Source organism: Eumetopias jubatus, unplaced genomic scaffold (genome assembly GCF_037043125.1).
Source record: "Eumetopias jubatus isolate StellerSeaLion01/CBP00866 unplaced genomic scaffold, mEumJub1_p1.0 scaffold_17, whole genome shotgun sequence".
In the NCBI taxonomy this organism is placed as follows: domain Eukaryota; kingdom Metazoa; phylum Chordata; class Mammalia; order Carnivora; family Otariidae; genus Eumetopias; species Eumetopias jubatus.
The window spans coordinates 54997215-55019237 of record NW_028274823.1 but is presented as its reverse complement, the minus strand read 5'-3'; the positions used below and the strand labels follow the sequence as shown (position 1 = coordinate 55019237).

At 39.3% G+C, this 22023-nt stretch overlaps 2 protein-coding genes across 6 annotated transcripts in view; one reads left to right on the top strand and one right to left on the bottom strand.

The window, feature by feature from the left end:
• The window catches only part of FAM149B1 (family with sequence similarity 149 member B1), a 77296-nt gene extending 60862 nt beyond the window's left edge, over positions 1-16434 (top strand). For 3 of the 5 annotated variants that reach the window (XM_088019764.1, XM_028109663.2, XM_028109665.2), the window contains exons 8-13: positions 3584-3708; positions 5861-5967; positions 8536-8760; positions 10630-10750; positions 10998-11123; positions 13681-15331. In XM_088019764.1, coding sequence (XP_087875890.1) covers positions 3584-3708; positions 5861-5967; positions 8536-8760; positions 10630-10750; positions 10998-11123; positions 13681-13854 — 878 coding nt within the window. In that variant the 3' untranslated portion in view covers positions 13855-15331. Of the gene's footprint in view, positions 1-3583; positions 3709-5860; positions 5968-8535; positions 8761-10629; positions 10751-10997; positions 11124-13680 lie in introns of all 5 variants that reach the window. The other 2 variants (XR_003610355.2, XM_028109664.2) reach the window with 2 other exon arrangements.
• Positions 11957-21980, bottom strand: DNAJC9 (DnaJ heat shock protein family (Hsp40) member C9). The gene is made up of 5 exons (XM_028109668.2): positions 21303-21980; positions 21014-21154; positions 20199-20453; positions 18125-18211; positions 11957-17764 (listed from the first exon to the last, which is right to left on the bottom strand). The coding sequence occupies exons 1-5, from the start codon at positions 21480-21482 to the stop codon at positions 17645-17647; spliced, it is 783 nt and encodes a 260-aa protein (XP_027965469.1). The 5' UTR covers positions 21483-21980; the 3' UTR covers positions 11957-17644.
• Positions 21981-22023: the final 43 nt, after the last annotated feature.

The window sequence follows — 22023 nt, the reverse complement described above, 5'->3', positions numbered from 1 at the left end:
ATGTTTGCTACATTTGACACTGTCTGTGTGGGTGTTTTTTTTAAGCCACTCTGTTGTATGCATGTCAAGTTCTCTTTTAAAGCTGAAATTGGAGGAGCACCTGGGTGGCTCAGTCTGTTAAGCATCCAACTCTTGGTCTCCCCTCAGGTCATGATCTCAGGGTTGTGGAATTGAGTCCCATGTGGAACTCTGTACTCAGCAGGGAGACTGCTTGGGATTCTTTCTTTCCCTCTCCCTCTTTCTCTCCCCCACTCCTCTCTCTCAAATAAATAAATAAAATCTTAAAAATAAATAAATAAAGCTGGAATTGGAAAACAGAACTAACACCCTTTAAAAAACTAACTGGTTGGGGCGCCTGGGTGGCTCAGTTGGTTAAACCGCTGCCTTCAGCTCAGGTCATGATCCCAGGGTCCTGGGATCGAGCCCCACATTGGGCTCCCTGCTCATGCAGAAAGTCTACTTCTCCCTCTGCCTGCCGCTCCCCCTGCTTGTGCTCTTTCCTCTCTCTCTCTCTCGCTATCTCTCTCTGTGTGTCAAATAAACAAATAAAATCTTTAAAAAAATAAAAAATAAAAAATAAAAAACTAACTGGTTTAGGGGCACCTAGGTGGCTCAGTCGGTTAAATGTCTGCTTTCAGCTCAGGCTCCCTGCTCAGTGGTGAGTCTGCTTCTCCCTCTCCCTCTGCCTGCCACTCTCCCAGCCTGTGCTCTCCCTCTGTCAAATAAGTAAATAAAATCTTAAATTTAAGTTTTTGGAAATAACAGATAAAGGATAAAGTCCACAGTTATATCTAAACTGCAGTAATAATAAACACTGGTGATAAAAAAAGGAACTCTTTCAATTTTCAGTATCAAGTCCGACATACCAGAGAAAACTTCCATTTCAACTTTCACAATTTACCAATGTTGGGCTGTAAATTAATAAATATCCTTTTAGTTTATTTTTCTGTGCATCTATATTGTTTGATTTTGAAACTTAGTCTAAAAAAAAAAAAGAAATTGATCTTGAGATGGAGCTGGAGTGGTTTAGTGGACTGTTTAGTGAGTTGACCCCCTAAAAGAGAAGTCACCAAACTGTGTATAAAGAGCCAGGCTGTAACTATTTCAGTCTTTGCCAGCCATCCAGTCTGTTGCAATTACTCAGCTCTGCCCTTGAAAGTGGCCATAAACAATATGCAAATGAGTGAATGTAGTTATGTACACTCCCATGTGCTCAGTATATATGCTCACTAAAACACATAAGAATGTCCATAATAGCACCACATGCTGGAAAATATAAACTCACAACTACCCAAATGTCCCTCAACAGTACAGTGTGATACATTCATACAAGAGTATTATACAGCAATGAAAATAAAGTACCCTTGCAACTTTATTTACAAAAACTAGCAATGGTAATGAGCATGAGATTTCCTTCTGAGGTGATGAAAAAGTTACAGAACTAGTGATGACTGCGCATTATGCATGTACTTAATGCCATTGAGTTGTACACTTTAAAATTGGTTAAAGTGGTGAATTTGAAGTTATGCATGTTTTACTGCAGTAAGATAAACAGGTAATGGATCATATTTGGCCCATGCATGGGCCAAGCTTATCCCCGTGAGAAGTCATGTACTATAATGATTCAAAGCAGTTTGTTACCAGACAACCTATTTGAGCTCTGGCTCTGACACTAACTTTATACCCTATGCAAGTTTCTTTTTTTTTTTTTTTTAAAGATTTTATTTATTTGATAGAGAGAGACACAGCGAGACAGGGAACACAAGCAGGGGGAGTGAGAGAGGGAGAAGCAGCAGGGAGCCCGATGCGGGGCTCGATCCCAGGACCCTGGGATCAGGACCTGAGCCGAAGGCAGACGCTTAACGACTGAGGCACCCAGGCGCCCCTACCCTATGCAAGTTTCTTAAACTCACTGTGATTCAGTTTTTAATCTATAAAACAATATAATACAAATATAGGGTTGTGTAAGGAATAAATGAGTTACATTAAAGCATATACAATGGTTCCTGGAATATGTAACAGTGCAATAAATGTTAGGTGTTATCATTACTTTTGAAAAATAACATCTTGAAGTCTGAAAAGAGAACTCTTGGATTTTTGGCTTTGGTGTGGACCAGTTGGTTAGTTGTTCTCAGAGCCAGCCTGCGGGTGCTGGTACAAACTTATCCCTACTACTAAAGCAACTTTTTCTATGCCTACATGAGAAACAAAACAATACTACATAGGACCATGTGACAACTTGTGGTATTTTAAGGTTTGTCAACTATAACCCAAAAGTATATAAAATGCTAAGAAAATATGAACATTTTACTAACTTATTTTTATGGTCATCTAAACTTTTAATCAGGCCAGTTTTAAAATCCAAATTACAAAAGGATATTTTAAAATAAAACTAATATTTAAAATGAATAATTATTTTTACCATTAACCGTAATTTGCTAATGGGGAAACAAGCCTCACTGGACATTTTTGTCAAGAAAAGATATACTTTCTCTGAATGAAACTACAGTATACTGTAAGCCAAATGATAATGGAAGTGATTTAGAAACAATGAAGACCCAGAGGGCATATTAATTCTACTCAGAAACATGATTCCTCATCTTGAGTTGAGCTTTGGAACCATAATTGGTGATAAGTGCTAAAATCCCCCAAATCCAGTGTTTTGCAATTATGATCAATGATGATATAAACGATCTTAAACATTTCTCTTGGTACACAAGTGCAAGATTTTCTATGGGGTATATACCAAGGAATAGAGTTGCTGGGTCATAGGGAATATGCATCTTCAATTTACTAGATCACACCAAATTATCCAACATGATTGTACCAGTTCTCTATGCCCATGTACAGTTCCTGTATTGACAATCTCATTAGTATACTGATCAATGTTTAATTGTCAACGTCTAAACGGACGTTTCACTGTGATTTTACTTGTCAATTTTTAAAATTAAGGTATAATTTACATACAGTAAAATTAACTTTTTAGAGTACAGTTCATATTTTTCATCTCCTTTCCTCTGCACTAAATTCAGAATTATTTCTTCACATCTTTTTCTTCCAGTTCACTAATTATCTTCAGCAGTATCTAAATCTATTAATTCTGCTGTTTTTAATTTTAGCAATTTTAGTTCTCCTTTGTATTTTTTTTCTTTTCCAAATCTGCTTGGCTATTTAAATTTTAATTCGTTAAAATTAACTAAAACTTTAAAAATCTGTTGCTCAGTAACACTAGCCAGAGTTTAAGGGCTCTAGAGCCACATGTGGCCAGAAGCCATTATATGAGACAGTGCCTGTGTAGAACATTTCCATCAACTCCAAGTGTTCTATTGGATAGCTTTGTTCTAGAGATCTTTGTTTTTCCTTCTGCCACATATCAATAGGCATCATCAGCCTGGGAAACCACTTGAACTTCTTAAGGGTTTTTGTTGCTGTTGTTTTTAAACATGCAGGTGGTATGAAATTGGGCTGCAAAAATGAGTGAAGCCTAGCTTGAGACTAGGAATTCTTGGGGAAGATTTTTTTTCATTGTTTTGCTGTGGGTCTGAAGATATCCATGGATAATAGATTCTATTCCTTTGCTCAGATGATGAGAGTAATGTTGCAATCACCAGACCAGCTTCAGAAAGCCCCTGTGTGCTGAGTGAACCACAACCTTTGATCTTACCTCGAGTGCCACAGTCGAAGGTGCCGGCCATCACCTCAAATCCAGTAAGCCCCACACAGAAATGTACTGGGGAACCTAGAACTGTTCTTGCCAGAAGCTTGCTCAGAGTTATTTGCCTTAATTTTATTATTTATGACTCAATTTTCTTTCAGTAAAGTTATGTGTTTATCACAATAATCCAACGACTCTTTGCATTAATAAGTTTAAAAAATTAATAGTGGGGCACCTGGGTGCCTCAGTCGATTAAGCAGCCCACTCTTGATTTCCGCTTGGGTCATGATCTCAGGGTTGTGAGATGAAGCTCCGTGGCAGGTTCTGCGCTAGGTGTGGAGCCTGCTTAAGATTTTCTCTCCCCTCTCCCTCTGCCCCTTCCTCCAGCTCTCAGTTGCACACGCACACATGCGCTCTAAAAGAAATTTTTAAAAAAATTAATAGCAAATTAGGGTTGATAATTGTCAGTTTTTAAACAGATGGCCTTTTTTTTTTTTTAAGACTTGACAGAGAGAGAGCGTGAGAGCACAAGCAGGGGGAGTGGCATGCAGAGGGAGAACACTCCTTGCTGAGCAAGGAGCCCGACATAGGACTCAATGCCAGGACCCTGGAATCATGACCCCAGCCGAAGGCAGATACTTAACTGAAAGAGCCACTCAGGCGTCCCTTTTTTATTTTTTTTAAAGATTTTATTTATTTGCGAGAGAGAGAGAGCATGAGCAGGGGGAGAGGGAGAAGCAGGCTCCCTGCTAAGCAGGGAGCCCAGTGTGGGGCTCAATCCCAGGACCCTGGGATCATGACCTGAGCCTAAGGCAGACGCTTAACCAACTGAGCCACCCAGGTGCCCCTCAGTCGGCTCTTTTTTAAAGTCGTCCATAAATTATTCATATAGAATCAGCTATGTGGTTAGCCTGTCTGTTTGGGGGAGAATAAAGGATATGACAGAAAGGGAGACCAATCTCAGATGTTCTGTGGCCTTAACATCCTATCCTTTGAATTTCTCTATTTGACTCCCTTTTATCTCAGCCTACCTGTTTTGTTTTTTTATATTTGAATCTGTTGATTTTTTTGCCTTTTGGGTGTTTAGTACTGGTTAATAACAGAGGTGTAAAAGGCAAACCAAAGAAAGGAAGAAGTGGTCCCAATGAAGTCTGTGGACAAGCATAAACATGGCCATTTCTTGCAGAAGGCTAATGAGCCTGGTCTCATCCCTGTATAATTTCTCTAGTCCCAGTTTCTACATGATAGTTTTCCAGTGTTACTTGTGGCAAAAAAAAAAAAAAGGCAGGGAAGAGGGCAGGGGCATTCCAATCCTTGAGCCATGCTCATCAACCCTGGGTTTTACTACCAGACCTAGTATTTGCTTTGGTGATATACTGGCCTGATACTGTCCTATTGGATTTACAAATGGGTTATTTAAAAATAAAATCAGCAAGGCCCATCCATATTTTACCACACTGGAGAATTAACCAGGTGAACTAATGTTCCTTTGGTAGTAATAACACTTCTAACATGCTGAAGTGGTCTATGGGTTAGGTAGCCTAAATTATGAATAATTAAATGTTTCTGGCTGTTAATGACCAAAGGAAAGAGAAGCATTAATTCAGATATTCCTGAAAGAAACTAGGAGGGAAATGCATGCTGTAGCCAAGGAGATGACCAGAAAGGGCACGGATGACTGACAGAGAAAATCAACAACACTCCAAGGTGGCAATGTCAGTCCACGGAAGATTAAATCCTGCTAGCACTAGAGCTCTTGCTAATAACAGTCTTCAGAATTTAGGTTATAACTGATAGCTGACTGCTCCAGGGGTAGTGAAAGAGAAAGGACGTTTATGTAGAGCATACTGTTTGACGGTAAAAGAGATTATGTCAGAGTTTACTCTTGTTTCTATATTTGTTCCGTATTTTTTCTTCTTAGGTTTTCTTTCCTAATGTACGTAATGATAGTAATGAACTTCTCGCTTCCCTATCAGAGTGGCTGAAAACTGCTTTCATCTCAGTTGATCAGGCTTCCCTGACCTGCTGTCCATCTTGACAGTGCACTTGGGGCCCCAGCTGGGCTACTGGCCAAAGACGTTACAAAAGTTAAGGCATAGGAGAAAGATGTACGGATGATCTAATTTGAAAATATTAACTTTTGGCAAAGTTGGGAAACCCGGCAAGTGTCTTTACCAACCAATAACACTTTCCTTTGACATATAGATGAATCTCTGTCAAGCAGCAAGTGGTCATCAGCCAAATGTGAATGGTCTCTGGGTTCATGGGATGCCTCTACAGCCAAGAAATCTCTCCCTAATGGACAAGCTACTGTAAGAAGTGTAAAATTTTAATAGACTCTAGAATTTACATAGATCACTAAGAAATAAAAGGAAAGCTAAATCAGTCAATCATCATGCATATATTGAGTACCTACCAAGCAACCACAGAGACATCTGGGGAGTAAAAACATCTCAGGGAAATGGTTTCCACCCTCAAGGAGCTGATAATGTAACTGGAAAGAGAAGACACACACGGGTAAAAAGAGACTTAACCATATATGGCATTGTTGTGACTGAATGTCAAGTGTGTGGTACCCAGAGTGAATGCATGACAGTCCTAAAGGGAGGCATTTGGGTGGGTAACTATAGTATGAATTTTTCCTTCAAAGATGGGAGTTTGGATAAGCAGAGAAGAGCAACAAGACTATTCTAGATAGGAGGAGTGATGTGGGAAAAGGTCTGGAGACAAAAAATACAAATTATTTAGAAGGGAAAGCAGACCAATTTTTTTTGTGTTTGTTTCAGAGATTTTATTTATTTATTTGACAGAGAGGGAACACAAGCAGGGGGAGAGGGAGAAGCAGGCTTCCCGCGGAGCAGGGAGCCTGATGTGGGGCTCCATCCCAGGACCCCGGGATCACAACCTGAGCCGAAGGCAGACGCTTAACGACTGAGCCACCCAGGTGCCCCAAGACCAGTTTTGCTATATTAAGAAAAGGGATAGGTCAGAATTTTAATGCTTCTGACCAAAGATCACTGACAATCTTCCAGAATTAAAATATATCGTGGTGTGATGAGTGGGGAAGAAGACTATGAAATTAATGAAGGTTGAGACCAGACTGTACGGTTTTGAATGCCATGTTTTTGAGATCCATTCATGTTATTGCATGTGACCTTTTCTTTTATTGCCAAGTAATATTCTAAGAACACACCACAATTGTTTTCTATTCTCCTGTTAATGAACATTTGGGGTGTTTCCAGGTTGTGGCTCTTATGCATAAAGGCACCATAAACATTCTTGCGTGGGTCTTTTTTGTGGCCCTATGGTCTATTTTTCTTGGGTCAATATGTAGAAAGTGTCATAGGATAGATAAGTGTATGTTTAACTTTATAAGAAACTGCCATACAGTTTTCCAAAGTAAGCATGCCATTTGACACTCCCACCAGTGTATGAATTTCACTAGGGAGCACACTCGTTTAAGTCAGGAATCTGAAAGACAGATTTTACAGCAGAAGAACATAGACTGAAGCAGGAGGAACTGAAGGTAAAGAGTCTAAAATAGGAGTTCAAGTATGAGCTACTAAAAGTCTATACACAAGTTGTTGCAAAGGATAAAGGAATGGAATATTTTAGGAGATACTGTAAAAGAAATCAGATTCCATAAAAACAGAGGAACCAAAGTCAATTCTGAGATCTCAAAGCTCAGGGGAAGCTCGTCATGGGGTAAAGATAAATTTGGTTTGGGGCGTGTTGAGTTTACAGTGCCAAGCCATTTCACCGGAAACATGGAACAGGTCAGATCTGGAAGTTGAACTAGAAGTTACCGGGCTAAAGGTAATAACTGAATCCAGAATTATGAATGAATAGTCCAGAAGACAAGATAAGCGTAGAGCAGCTAAGGCCCAAAGCTTCTGTCATAGAAAGCAGTTAGGGTGTGTAAAGTGAATGGTTATGGAGACAGGAAGACTAGCATGATCTCTTGTGAGTAATGCATAAGGTTTAGCTCCATTTTGTGGTGGGTATTTTCCCTTCAAAGTCCTCCAAACACTGAGGTATATTTTGCACTACAGGATACCAAAGCGGACTCAGAGCTTGAGGAACTTGCTGAAAGCCAAAAGAGCATGTGGCAGAGCTTCATTCTTTCACTTTCCCATTTCCTTGTCCAAACACTATTTCTCAGGTGTCTTACAATGCAAATACCTCATCGGCCTAAAAAACAAAAAAAACCTGAATCTGTAGGGCAAAGTTTAAGCTACTTAGCTGTTTGGACATGGCATTCTACTTATCAGAGTACTTCCAGAAAAGCGTTGTATTTCAGTTGCTTATGCAGATAGGAATCTACTGTAGTCCCAGCGCCCTGTGCAGCACAAGGCTCTGGGGCCCTTTGCCTGCTTCCAGTTTTCCAAGGAACCCAAACCCCTACCCCTGCAGGCTCCAACGAACTCAGCATTTTAATCTTTGAGTGGGAGCCTCACTGGTGTCACGCTGCTCCTAAGCAGTAATTATTTGCCCTTCAACTAAGTCTTTCCTTCAGCACAAAGAATGCCTCAAATATGGTAGGGATCTCAGTCCCTGAGGTGAACTCTGGGAGCACCCTAGAGCAAGTAATCTTCAGGTCAGCCCTCACTGTAACTGAAGAAGTGACTGTCATGGCAGGTGAATAATGGACTTGCTTTCCCAAATCTCCATTCTAGTAAATTACCTGTATGACTAAAATTATGTCCTTCCTTTAAGAACACATTCTCATGCCTGAGCTAGATTACATGATGTGTATAAACTAGGTTACTTACTTTTGTTTTTTTCTTCCTTAAATATATTTTAGAGTCTAAGCCTTTGAGTCCTGTTTCCCTATACAGAGCAATGTTGATTTCATTGTGAGTTTCTGATTTGGCCACTAGAGATCTCGATGACAAGTTACTTATGAGACCTGGATCCAGTACCATCCTTTCAACTCGAAATTGGCCAAATCGAGCCCTGGAGCTTAGTACATCGGCTCTGTCATACACAGTGCAGTCTGCCAGGAGACGCAATCCCCCACCACGTACCCTTCATCCCATCAGCACGAGCCATTCACATGCTGGAACGCCAAGACCTGTGGAAGAAATCCTCAGAGGATCCCGAGTGTAGGTTTCAAAAGCAGAATTTTTGGAAACTGTGGTAAAATTAATGAAGAATTTTATATAGAGAATGAATATAAATGTAAGGTTGAAATATGTGTCTAGGAACTAATCATTACATATTCTCATGATGGACTACACCCTGGTTTAAATCCAACAAAGAAATATGGTTAAATCCGAATAAAATTCAGATATTGGATCCTTCTGTTAATTTAGCTAAAGATATTTACTTCTACAACAAAATGTTGGCTAGAATACTTCAGTGACACTTATCGAAGAAGATATATGTATCTTATCAAACATTTTCCTTACTGAGTACATGCTCAGTGAAATTCATTCCCAAACAAGTTAACTCTCCTTTAATATTTTTCTGTACCACTGGGATCTGCTTATTCCATTGACAATGATAACATTCTAACCTCAGATGAGTACTTGTCTATATACTGGGAAAAATATCCTTTAGCACTTCTTAGGAAATAACACTAACCATACTCTTTCCTTTTCCCACCCTTAATTCACTGAGCTTTGTCATGCAAAAAATACTTAGAAGCCTACTTTTTAAAATAAAGTTCTTCCATTAGTTGTTGATTCACAAAACATCTTAGGATGTTTGATTCTAAGACTATGATCAAGGCTATGAGATAATATAGCTGTAACTGTTTTGAATTCAGCTTCTTAATTAAGCACCTCACTATACTTCCCTCCCAACATGTTATTTCTTGACTTTGATTTTTCAGTTTGTTTTAATTTATCCCAATAGATTCACTAAGAGATGTCCATAACGCCCAAAAATCTTTGTCAGAACACCAGAGTTCTTCTCACCTACTATTTTATTATGTTGATGTTGGTATTGATATAGTTACAGATTCACTTATTTGAGGATAAGCAGTTTTGAAGTATAATTAATCTCTCATACCCTCTGACAGTGTCTTCTGGGACATGAAAGTATCATTGATTTCCAGGTACTGTCTTGAATATGAGTAATGCTACAAACTGGAAGGAAAGTTTAGGAGCTTTACCTGTAAATTATAATTACAGCAGTCCCCCCTGACCAACAGGGGATATGTTCCAAGACCCCCAGTGGATCCTGAAACTGCCGAGAGTACCAAACCTTATATGTACTATGTTTTTTTCTTATACATACATACCTATGATGAAGTTTAACCTCAAAATTAGGTATGGTAAGAGATTAACAATAATAAAGAGAAACAATTATAATAATATACTGGAATAAAATTTATGTGAATGTGGTTTCTCTCATATCTTCCTGTACTGCACTCACCCTTCTTGTGATGATGTGAGATGATAAAATGCCAACGTGATGAGATGAAGCGAGGGGAGTGATGGAGGATTGTGATGCAGCACGAGGCTACTAGTGACCTTCTGACAATATGTCAGAATGAGGATCATCTACTTCTAGACCCCAGTGACCATGGGTAACTGAAATCATGGAAAGCAAAACAGTGGATAAGGAAGGACTACTGTTATTAGTGAAAAGGACAACCAAAAGGCCCAGAACTGTGCAGAATTCCACCAGATGTGAAATTACAAATCCTTAATAAGTTAACACCAAAATGGTGTAACACCAGATAGGGAAAACTATTTTTGTCCAGCTCTCTGTGAGACAAAGGGTCAACTTCTGCTGTGTGCCCAGGATAAAGTTTCAACAAAAATCAGAAAATATTATGAAAAGCTCCCCCCAAACTGATTTTCCAAAATCCTTTCACTGAGCTTGCTTTAAAAACATAGGAAGCTTAAAGCATTCTGTGCATGACATTAAACTCATCCCCCTCATTTATTTGACTCTAATCAGTTTGCTTGTATTGTTTTAACTTTATGCTTTCTTATCTTGGTGTTTGCTGGTGGGATCTGCAGCCCAGTAGCAGCTGAATCGCTCTCTCCCTCACCAATGCCCCTGAGTCGAAACAACCTGCTGCCCCCTATCGGCACAGCTGAAGTGGAACACTTGAGCACTGCGGGGCCACAAAGGCCAAAGGTAGGTCTTTCTCCTATTGCCTTTATATGTGCTTAAAACCTCAAGGACAGTAATTCTGCAGGATCCGTGTTCTGGAATTAACTTATACTGTATTTTGTCCAAAGTACAAACTGAATCCTAACTTTATAACAATGGAATTGGAGTTCCTTGGCCTGCAGTTACCATGCCTACTTGGGTTGATGTAGGACATGCACAGCTCTGGCTACAAATTGTTTAATGGTTTCTATAATTTTTGTCTTCCCTGCAGAAAACCCATGGTGACTCCAATCGAGCTCGAAGTGCAGTGGTGGATGAGCCCAACCATCAGCAGCCCCAGAAGAGGCTCCTTTTACCTGACTTTTTCTCCAGGCCCAACACAACTCAATCATTTTTGGTAGTGACATACTTCCTCTATGGTCTTGACAGCTGGGGAAAGAAAAAAACTAGTTTGGCAGACTTAAGATTTCACATAGTGCCTTAATCAACTCCAAGAATAAAAGCAGAGGCTCTTAACAATAAAAACTGTAATAAGTACATTTCATTGAAATTCTAACTGGTCTCTGACATTCAAATAGAATTTTAAAAAAGGTAGTAGGGTAAAATGAAGAATAAGGTAAAATGCCTTATACCTGTCACAAAGTTTAAACAATTTAAATTGTTAAATATTAAATATTTCTGAGAATAAGCAAAAGTGTTAAACTCCAATACATCAAATCAGCATAACTCTTTCTCTAACACTGCTCTCATGGAGTTACACCAAAAGTGGTATCAGATTATGCTGTGGACTGATGGATGGCAAGTCAGGGCATTCATTTTTTTAAATTGGTGTTTTGAGATGCCCACATCACCTTACCATTTAATGTGCATTTACTGGCCCCTTTACTTTTAAGCAAGTAATAGAAAAAGCTTAGTAGGGAGGCTGGATGTCATGCACTGACCTTACCCAATTGTAGGCCAGCCACTCAGCCCCACCTCATCTGCTTTGTGGCAAAAGGATTCGAAGAGCCTGGGGAACTGGAGCCACACTCAGTGCCCAGGAGGCAGGGGCCTCAAATCCTCTACCACTTTTCAGGATGGTGATATTTGAAGCCCACTTATTCCAACTTATAAACCTTGAATTGTATCAGCCTAAAGCACTATACAATTCTCCACTAAAAGAGTGGTGAGAACAAATGGGACAGTATAGTAGTATCCTAGGGCTACCATAACAAATCACCACAAACTGGGTGGCTTAAAAGAGAAATTTATTCTATCAGTTCCAGAGCCTAGAAGTCCAAAATCAAGGTGTCAGTAGAACCATGTTCCCTCTCCAGGCTCTAGGGAAGGATGTTTTCTCATCTCTTCTTGGCTTCTGGTGGTCACCAGCAATCCTTAGTACTCCTTGGTTTGCAGCCACATCAGTCCAATTTCCGCCTCTGCCTTCACAGAGCCTTCTTCCCTGTGTGTGTCCCAATTTCCCTCTTAGAAAGATACCAATCACTGAATTTATGGCTGACCCTAATCTAATATGACCTCATCTTATCTTGATTACAACTGCAAAGATCCTATTTCCAAATAAAGTTACATTCATGGGTTCCAAGCAGACATGAATACTGGTGGGGGCAGGGGATGGGGGACGCTATTCAACTCAGCAGACCTCAAGATGCTTTATTTAGGGGGCAACTCACCAAACAGGAGCTAAAGCGAAATGTGAGCATTTCTGATTCTTACTCAATGTGAATCCTAGAGAGTTTTAAAACCTCTATTAATCTTCTCAAAATTTGATTCAGAGCATTTGTTAAGCATTGTTTGATGATTATATTCTACAGCTAGATTCTCTAAAACACATTTAATTTTTGGTTGCCTTAGCAATTAAACTAAACAGATTAAGACATTTCAGTTTCTTCTTTTTCTGATGTTTATAACCAAAGAATTTCATTCCTTAGCTATTTCTCTCCCAATTTGCTGTCACGCAAAGGAAGATGAGCTGGTAGCTCAATGTAACTAAGCGCACTAGAGCCGAGTCCCTGGTTTGTCACTTCCAGACTAGTGCTCTGCTCTTTGGTGTTCTCACCTAGAAAAGGGATCAGCAAACTACTGTTATGGGCCACTTGGCTTACCACAAAAATTGCCTGTTTCTGTACATAAAGTTTTATTAGAGAAGAGCTGCCATACTCATTCAGGTATGTACTGTCCATGGACCACCTTCCCACCTCAACAGCAGAGTTGAGTAGTTGCAACAGTATGTACCACAAAGTCTAAAATATTTACTGTCTGGCCCTCTAAAGAAGTTTGGTGACCCCAATAAAAAAAGATGGGGCTTCACCAGAAAAAAATTCCTGAAATCTCTTGATTGCAGTTCTCTGACAGGGAATGGAGAGGAATGTTTTTTATTCCAGAAGCACCAGCAGGATAGCACTGACAGCTTTTTTTGATATTTGCATTTCAATATCTTAGCCACGTCTTAAAATCTTTAAATTCCTTGACGTAATTTTGAAATGTTTCATATTGAGAGTCACATCTCAAGTATGGAGGTAAAGTCATGCGCATTTCAATGTTGCTGAAAAGGCTCCATTCTGTTGTTTTAAACAGCAGACAGTCCAAATTAAATTCCCTTGGCAGCCAATTAAAAATGCTAATATTTAAATATTCTAAATTTAATATTTAAGTATTAAACCATATGCATTATTATAAGTGCTAAGATTTTCTTAAAGACATATTAATAGTTTTAGAACTTAAAAGTTAGAAAAACAACTTAAAAATTTTTTACAAGTTAACAAATGGTTTTGTGGGCCTCCGGCTTGGAATTTTTTACTGGAAATACAAGAGTGTACTCAGCCACCTTGTCCCTCAGACTGTCAATGCCATTTACATGGTTGTCTGATTTCAAGGTTTTTCCTTGTAAACCTACTAACATATTTGGGAGAAGTCACATCATAAGAAGTGTGTCATCTTTTCTTTCTCTTTTGCAGCCAGATACACAGTATCATCATTTGTGTGCTGTTGAGTATCCTCATCAGGCCCGACCTGGTAGGGGATCTGCAGTGACAGGTGGGACCATGGCTTTTATTTTACTACGATGTGGATATGTTAAGACCCTGCCTTTGTTTTCAATGTTTATTTTCCCTTCCTCCAGATTTTATTAGATTTTGTTTCCCTACATCTTTGTAAATCACCTCAAATTCCTTTTGGAAATGGGATAATAATATAGAGAAGACCTCTATTGGTCAGAGCCAAGTTCCAGATTTGTTTTCCCATATGTAAATTAACTTCTCACCACTCTGGCAAAGTAAGCTCCCTTTTTTTTTTAATCTAAAAAGAGCTAAATAAGTCATGTTTATAACATTCAAACACTGCATGAATTTTATTATGTTGGCAAAATCCGTATTGCTATAGAATAAACTGCTGTGGTCAGTTGACCTGCCAGGCCAAGGTAAAAAAAAATTCAAAAATGTCAAGACATGCTGAGTCTGAGTCCATCCCATTAATTTATTTCTAAGTCATATTCTATAGATTGTATTTTCACAGGAAGGAAGAAAATTTAAGGATTATCTTAATTCTTCCTATAATGATATATTCACGACCATCAGGATCATTCTCATGTTGTAGGTGAAATCAGAAGTATTAGGCAGTTGAAATGTTTCCTGTTAATAAGATTAATCCACAAGTTACATTAAAAAGTTATCTGCCTTGGGCGCCTGGGTGGCTCAGTTGGTTAAGTGACTGCCTTTGGCTCAGGTCATGATCCTAGAGTCCCGGGATCGAGTCCTGCGTCGGGCTCCCTGCTCAGCAGGGAGTCTGCTTCTCCCTCTGACCCTCTTCCCTCTAGTGCTGTCTCTCATTCTCTTTCTCTCAAATAAATAAATAAAATCTTTAAAAAAAAAAAGTTATCTGCCTCAAACCATCTCTGTCATCCAAGTGAATTCTCTTGTTCATTTCCTGTTAGCATTGTTTGGTAGTCTATGAATGCTTTCCATGGATTCTTTCTTGGATTAGTCCTCATAGAGAAGCAATGCTGAGCTAGAGTTAACTACATACAGCCTTGTTGACAGTCATTAACATTTAGATAAGTCAAACAGACATATTAGTCCTTTTTAATCAGTAGCCTCTTCTCTAATAGTTCATTTTTTTTTTTAAGATTTTATTTGAGAGAGAGAGAGAGAGAGAACGCAAGCTGGGGGGAGGGGCAGAGGGAGAAGTAGACTCCCCACTGAGCAGAGAGCCCAATTCAGGGCTCAATCCCACAACCCTGGGATCATTACTTGGGCCGAAGGCAGATGCTTAACCGACTGAGCCACCCAGGCACCCAGTGTCCTCTTCTCTAAAACTAGATTTCATATCTTAATACAGTTTTTCTGGTTTTAAGTGATAAAATAATGCAAATGTTTTTATTGCCTTGATGAATATATACTTTACTACTTAGTCCCAGTCTCCAAATTTTTAAGTCCGACTGATAATTGGAGCAAAAAAGCCCTTAGATATGAACTTGAGATTACCAAATCTAGAATGTCTACTAATGTTACTCTATGATGTCATCTTTGTCTGACAGGTCCTCACTTACATGGGTCTACAAAATCTCAAAACAGAGGTGGACCAGTCTCTAGAACCAGGCAGGCACCGTAGGGCAAATGAGAAGAACCTGCTCCAGGCTGCAGGGAACATGTGAGAAAAATTCATGGTCAGTGTTCAGTCATCTTGTGACGCAAAGCTTGTATACAAGAGACAACTTAAAACCATCTTCATGAAGTGTTAATCTGATATAACTGACAGAAAAAAAAAGAGGATCCGCCAAAGATTACATGGATACTGTTTCCCTCTCCAGTTCCTGTCTTCTTTCAGCATGTTAATTTATTCCATTGGACTTAAAATTTGTACCCAAAGATGTAACAAATAATTATCGCCAAAACTCATGTTGTGTGTTAACTATGATCAGCTCAATGATTATAGGATTCTATGAGACTATACATACTCAAAAAGCAGCAAATAATTGTTTGATAACATTATCACCGGCTTTAGAATACTTCTGCTTGTATGAATTTCTGAAGAGTTGTACTCATTTTTAAGGCATGTTTAGGAGACAGAGCTGTCAAAAATCGGAGTTACTCATCAAACAGATGTCATTCCTAACTTTCTCTTTTAGATGTCCAATCTTATAGGTAAAGAGATAATGGAAGGGCTAAGTAACTAAAGACATAAATGTGGAGCATTGGTATAAAGTAATTTATGTAATAAGTCATAATGTATATATATTTTCAGATAGGACAGCTCAACCTCACAAGGCCTGCTTCCTATCAGATTATGCTTCTTTTCTTCTTAAAGGACCTAGTGGTCATATATATATTTTTTACTATTAAACTCATCTTACCAGATTTTCTCCTTAAACTCTAAGTAAACTTAAAAAATTTATAGAATCTATTAGTGAGCCAGCAATACCTTAACATTTCAGAAAGTCTGGTAATTAGTTTAGTATAAACATATCCTAATAGCAGAAGAACAGAACTTCAGCATTCTTCTGATTTCACCATGGACCTTTTTTGGAGGACACTCATAAATGCAGCAGTGGTTTTAACTATGGCTTCAATTTATTTTATTTAAATTTCATTGAACTTTAATTTACTGTAAATCTTCAGAGTGGATAAACTCAAATAATCATAAATAGGGGTAATTTTTTAATTTTATCTAAGTGTACTAATGCTATCATATGAAGACAGATGCTTCAAACAACCTGCATTAAATTATATTTTAATACAATTAAAGAGTATTTTTTAACATGTTTGTAACCAAACTAAAAATGTGTCATGTGCTTATCTCAGATAAATTATCATACGTAAAACTCAGTAACAGAAAGGTTGTTATATATTCAATGCCATATGCATAAAAGTCTGTTGCCAAAAAATGTCCATATATTCCAATAAGTACATACCAATTTGACTAAATGTAAGTAAACATCTCTATACCATTCTCACAAATCAATACCATGAGTGCATGATAACAAACCACTGGATCAAGATGGCCTGCCTTTAAAAGTTAAGAGAATCAGAAGGAGCCCTTAAGCAGTCATTTAGCCCAACTCCCTCACCCTTTTATAGATGAGGCAACAAGTTCAAACAAGGTCTGCGACCTGCTTAAGGACAGACTTTCAATAATTAGATAGGACAACTTCTCTTTATGCTACTTAAATCCGGCTACCCACTATAAAGCTGACTTGGTTTACTTTTCTCTCCTCTCTGAACACCATTCATAGTTTTTCTAGACCATAGTTAAATGATCACTGAGATCATTTAAAAGGCCCCAGAACTTAACAGTCATTTTTAACTTATTTCATCATGTGTAAGTCTTACAAAGATGTCTGAAGTAATCTCAACATCTGTTTCTCCTATATTTCAAGCAAAGAGTACAAAACCTGGCTGAATAAAACAAAAAGGAGAGAGGATCTATTCAAGGATATTAAACATGAAAGCAAACTGGCAAATATTTTAAAGACACATGACCAGCAAGGGTTCTGAAAGCGTTTTAGCTAGGTAGAGTTACTGTTCTAATAAACACAACACCCTGAATACTCTATAGCTGTGTGTAGACTCCTGCGTGGCAAAACGACAACTGCTGAAGGCAGTATGGGACAGACCCACATTCTAGACAAGAGATCCTTGTACAGAAGATCCACAGACCCAAGTGCTGCCAGGAAGTATACCACTCTCCCCCATTCCCTCAAGAATCACCAAATTCCTTCATGCAGGACCTCAAAGAATGTCAGGGGATTTCTAGGACTACCAAAATCAGGTTGAGAGATTCTGCTTGGTTTACAGAGTTGAGCTGAATAACTCCTGGAAAGAACTTTTTTCAAGGGCAGGGTTGACTTTTGTCTTCAAATCTTGACTGTATCTTGCCTACAATGGCACCAATTAACACCTAAAGGCTTTTGAAGAGAAAATTCCATTATTTCTTTTCTTTCTTGAGAGGCGTTTTTTTCCCTCCTCGCTTAGAAGGTTTGCAGTACTTTGCTTCCATTTGAGCCAGAAAATTGTCCATTTCCTTTTGCCGATCCTTTTGTCTGCTCTGTTTAAGAAGTTAAAACACAAGCTTTCAAAACACAAGGCTATCCAGAGACAAAAATACTCAGTGGTTGCCAGAGGCTGGTGGAAGGGAGAACAGGGAATGACTGCTAATGAGCAAGGGGTTTCTTTTTAAGGTGACAAAAATGTTCTGGAATTAGTGCTGTTCTACAACCTCATGAATATGCTAAAAGCCACTAAATTATGCACTTTAAAATAAGGATGAAAACATCGTACATGACTTATGTCTTAAAAAAAGAAAACAGAATACCCACAACACTATAACTACAAAGAAAGTATTAGCAGTAGGAATCAGAACACAAAAGAGTAGTGATGACCTTCAAAGACAACCTGCCAAGCTTACCTGAATGACTGCTTTCAAGTTATCTACTCCTTCGTCAAGGCCCAACTCCTTCCTGCTTATTTCTGCTTCTTTAGCCTCTTCCTGAGCCTAAAACAGAAACTCATGTTAAGACTCCATGGCAACCTAGCATATACTAAAAATATACCCTTTCCCAAAAGCAAATCTATGGTGACAACCTTTCAATCTGAGGATTATATTGATTAAAAAAAAAAAAAACACACACAATTACATAAATATGTCATTCATTAAAAGACAACACTGCTGAGAGCATGCAGTAGATCCTCTAATTCCAATGAGCATTTCTGAGTTTTCCCCATTTTTACTAGCTAGGGGTAGCAAGTAGTTTAGTATTCATAAACCACATGGTGATAAGAATGAAAACAAAATGCCAGGAGAGGGAAGGTCATTTAACCAAGGATGCCTTCAAAAATGTTGCCAGGATACAGGCATCTCAAATTCCTCTCCTCTGGAAGCCCACTTTTTAACTACATGTGACTGGTGGCAGCCTTGAGAGTAACCCTGGTTTAAAATTCCCAAGTAGTCAGAATAAACACTAACAGATTCAGTTATAACCTTTCTTTACCTAATTTCAAAGCCACCTTCTTCTGCCAAATTTTCCTAGGGCACTGATTCCAAAATACCACAAGCATACCTTGGGAAAGGTTAATGAGTTTGTTCTTTCTTTCACGGCAACACCACTATGTAATAGATCCCAAACCCCACTAATTTTTCTAAATAGCAATCAACACTATTAATGCTAAGAATACTAATACATTAGGATTTTGTTATTCCAATAAAAAGTAGTTTCCATTGTCTACTTTCAGTCCTTGTATTCAATTTCTCTTAATACTGTATATCCACTCCCCACGTTTGCTGGAGTCGCTAAAAAACTATGCCATCCACCTGCCCCCAACTCTAGGAAAGTTTCTCAAGATAATAGCCTATTATTGGATACAGCTGTGCTCAGTTTCACTGGAGAAAATTACCAATTTAAACTGTGAGTGGGCCTAAACAGATGTTCCCTATGAGCCAAAATGACTTTTTTGTTTAAAGTAGGCTCCATGCCCAACGTGGGGCTTGAACTCATAACCCTGAGATTAAGAGTCACATGCTCTACCGACTGAGTTGGCCATGCACACCCCCAAAATGATAATCTTGATACACACTCAACACACACACACACACACACCACACCCCCCCCCACCTTTCCCCTGTATCTTCTATCAAAACTGCAGACCTACCTCCACCTCTAATTCAGCCATAGAAAATAAGGCACCCTACCCACCAGACATCTGAAATCTTACACTTCTCTCCACTGAGCTCCCACTAGGAAAGCCAGGTTGAGACAATGGTTACTTGAGTACCAGTCTGGTCTTCCCCAAAAGACCAGAGACACAGATGCTTGCTGTGAATCCACGCCCTCCCAGACCTTCAGCTGTCTGTCCTTAAGCTCTTTTTCCCTGCCATCATCCCTACCCTCACCAACTCCACAGTTTAATAAGATACAGAAGCCACAATTCTTGATTCTTCACAAGTGTTCCTCTCCAAGTGTTTGCAAAGACACTTTCACCAAAATAAACTAAATCATTTGTTTAGAAATGTATATTCTGGGTCCAATTCAACAATCAATCTGGACAAGAACAAAAGAAAATCTGTTTTAACAAGGCACAGTCCAAAAAAAGAAAGTTTTAGTCACCCTCTCCTCATCTCTTAACCAAGTGAGAACCACTGTCCACCCTATGTATCTGGACTCCATTACTTTTATTTCTTGAGGAAAGCCTTGACAAAGCTAAAGAACTGGCCCACGTAAAGAGTATTTCAGTGTTATTTTAAGATGATATTAAAGAATCCACCTAGCAAAATCCTCCTGAGCACAACATACTAGGGAAAAAAAGTTTCTCCTAATGAGCTGGTATGCTCATTTTATTAGAAAAGAAATGAGTTAACCCTTACTCTCTTCTTGGTAATCATATTTTTATTATTATAAATACCCTCACATTCTTTTTGGAAGCAATTAAGATATAAAAAAAAGCATTCAAAATGCAAGATATAAAAAAAGCATTCAAAATCTTACCCTCCTTTTCCTTGCATTCATCTTTTGCTTTGATTCTTTGACAAAGGCATTATAGGAGGGGATCTCGCCAGCATCAATGGCTTGCTGAATAATGTTCCTTATCCTGGGTTCTTCTGTGTACTGCACACACAGCACAGATTCCATGATCTGATCCATGTCACCCTTGAAATCCAAATAGGCCTGTTTAATATCCGCCAGCTCTTCTTCAGAACCTTTGTATGTCTTTTCAAAAGCTTGAATGTCTTCTAGAGATATCTGAATAAGAGACATATGCTAGAACTCTGAGAATTTTAAATAAAAGAGTATACTAGTAAAGATAGATGTAGGTGTTGAAATGTTTCTTCTCAAATACAATAGTTGCTTGAGTTGAAATTACTGCAAGGAACCACACTTTCTATGCCAAAGCTTTTCCAGCGTTCTCCCAACCTTCACAACTACTAAACTACAGACCCGGAAAATTTAAAGAAAGTTTCCCAGAAGAACTCAAGACTTACACGTGGATATGTAAAACGAAGCATTATCTTATAAAATATTAAACCACCTTTTCCCCTACAATTGCTTTACATCAACAGGAAATTAAAGACCCATTTCAGTAAAAGTATGTGTGTATGTTTAACGGTTAAACAGACTTATTCTTCTTCAAAGCTAGCTACAGGTTATCTCCCGAGGAACACTTCCACATATATGAATTTTAAGATGAAACAGAAATTCCTCATTCCTACACAACACAAAATGCAATACCTTGAAGGCATTCAATAAACGTTCCTTGAATGAATGACGGGAATAACCACAAAGAAATTTCTAGAGTTCTCTACCTTTTTAAAAAGTAACCTCCAATACGTCTCCCAGTCCCGATCTTGGTTGAGCACATCAGAATCTTCGTCCACTGTTCCCTGCTCATCGTACAATGCTCTCTGTTCTTTGTCGCTCAAAACAGAATAGACTTTCCCGAGGATCTGCGGGTTAAGAGCATCCAAAAGTCACCTTTGCATCCCTCACTGAAACCGCGCGGCGAGAAATAAAGATTAGAATAAACACCAGGCCAGGTTCGGCGCACTCCGCCTAGGCGGGGCCAGGCGGCCAGTGGAGCTGGGGCTCGCGTACCTGGAAGCGGCGGGTGGCGTCCTCTTTGTCGTCGTCGCCGACCCGGTCCGGGTGAACCCGCAGAGACACCTTATGGTAGCCGCGTCGGACCTCGTCGTCCGAGGCCTGGCGCCGCACGCCCAACACTCGGTAAAGGTCGGCGGTACCGAACACTTCCTCGCACAGCTCCAGCAACCCCATAGCCAGCAGGGATAGAGAGCGAGAGGCAACCTCCGCAGAAACTGCCCGTCCCGGCGACACCCGCTAGAGCTCCAGACTGCCCCCTTTTCCCGCGCAAAAATACCCCGGGCGACTGCGTCACAAGAAGCGCCGAATAGGCGTGGCCACGACGTCGCACTTTACGGCGGCTGCAAAACGAGGGCGTGGCCAGAAATTCAGCGGCGACCCGAGCAGCCGCCGGAACTTCCTTCTGTGTGGTTAGCGGGGGATCCAGTGCCTCTACGCCCTCCTCCCCTTACTCAAGAAATCTGGCACTTATCTTCTCACCAGTTTCCCAGTACGTGAGTTCATTCAATATATGGCACGTCCATATTACGTCGAGGCTATACATTACTGTTTTGTTTGCCTTTTTTTAAAAGTAAAAAACAGCATAACATCGGCATTTGGCGATTTCACACGGTTCAACATCGTTAAATAGATTTGTTCTTTTTCAATGATCCTGACAAGAGTACACAAAACTCTTAAGATCCGATAATTTTGCAACCTACAGGTTGGGACTCCT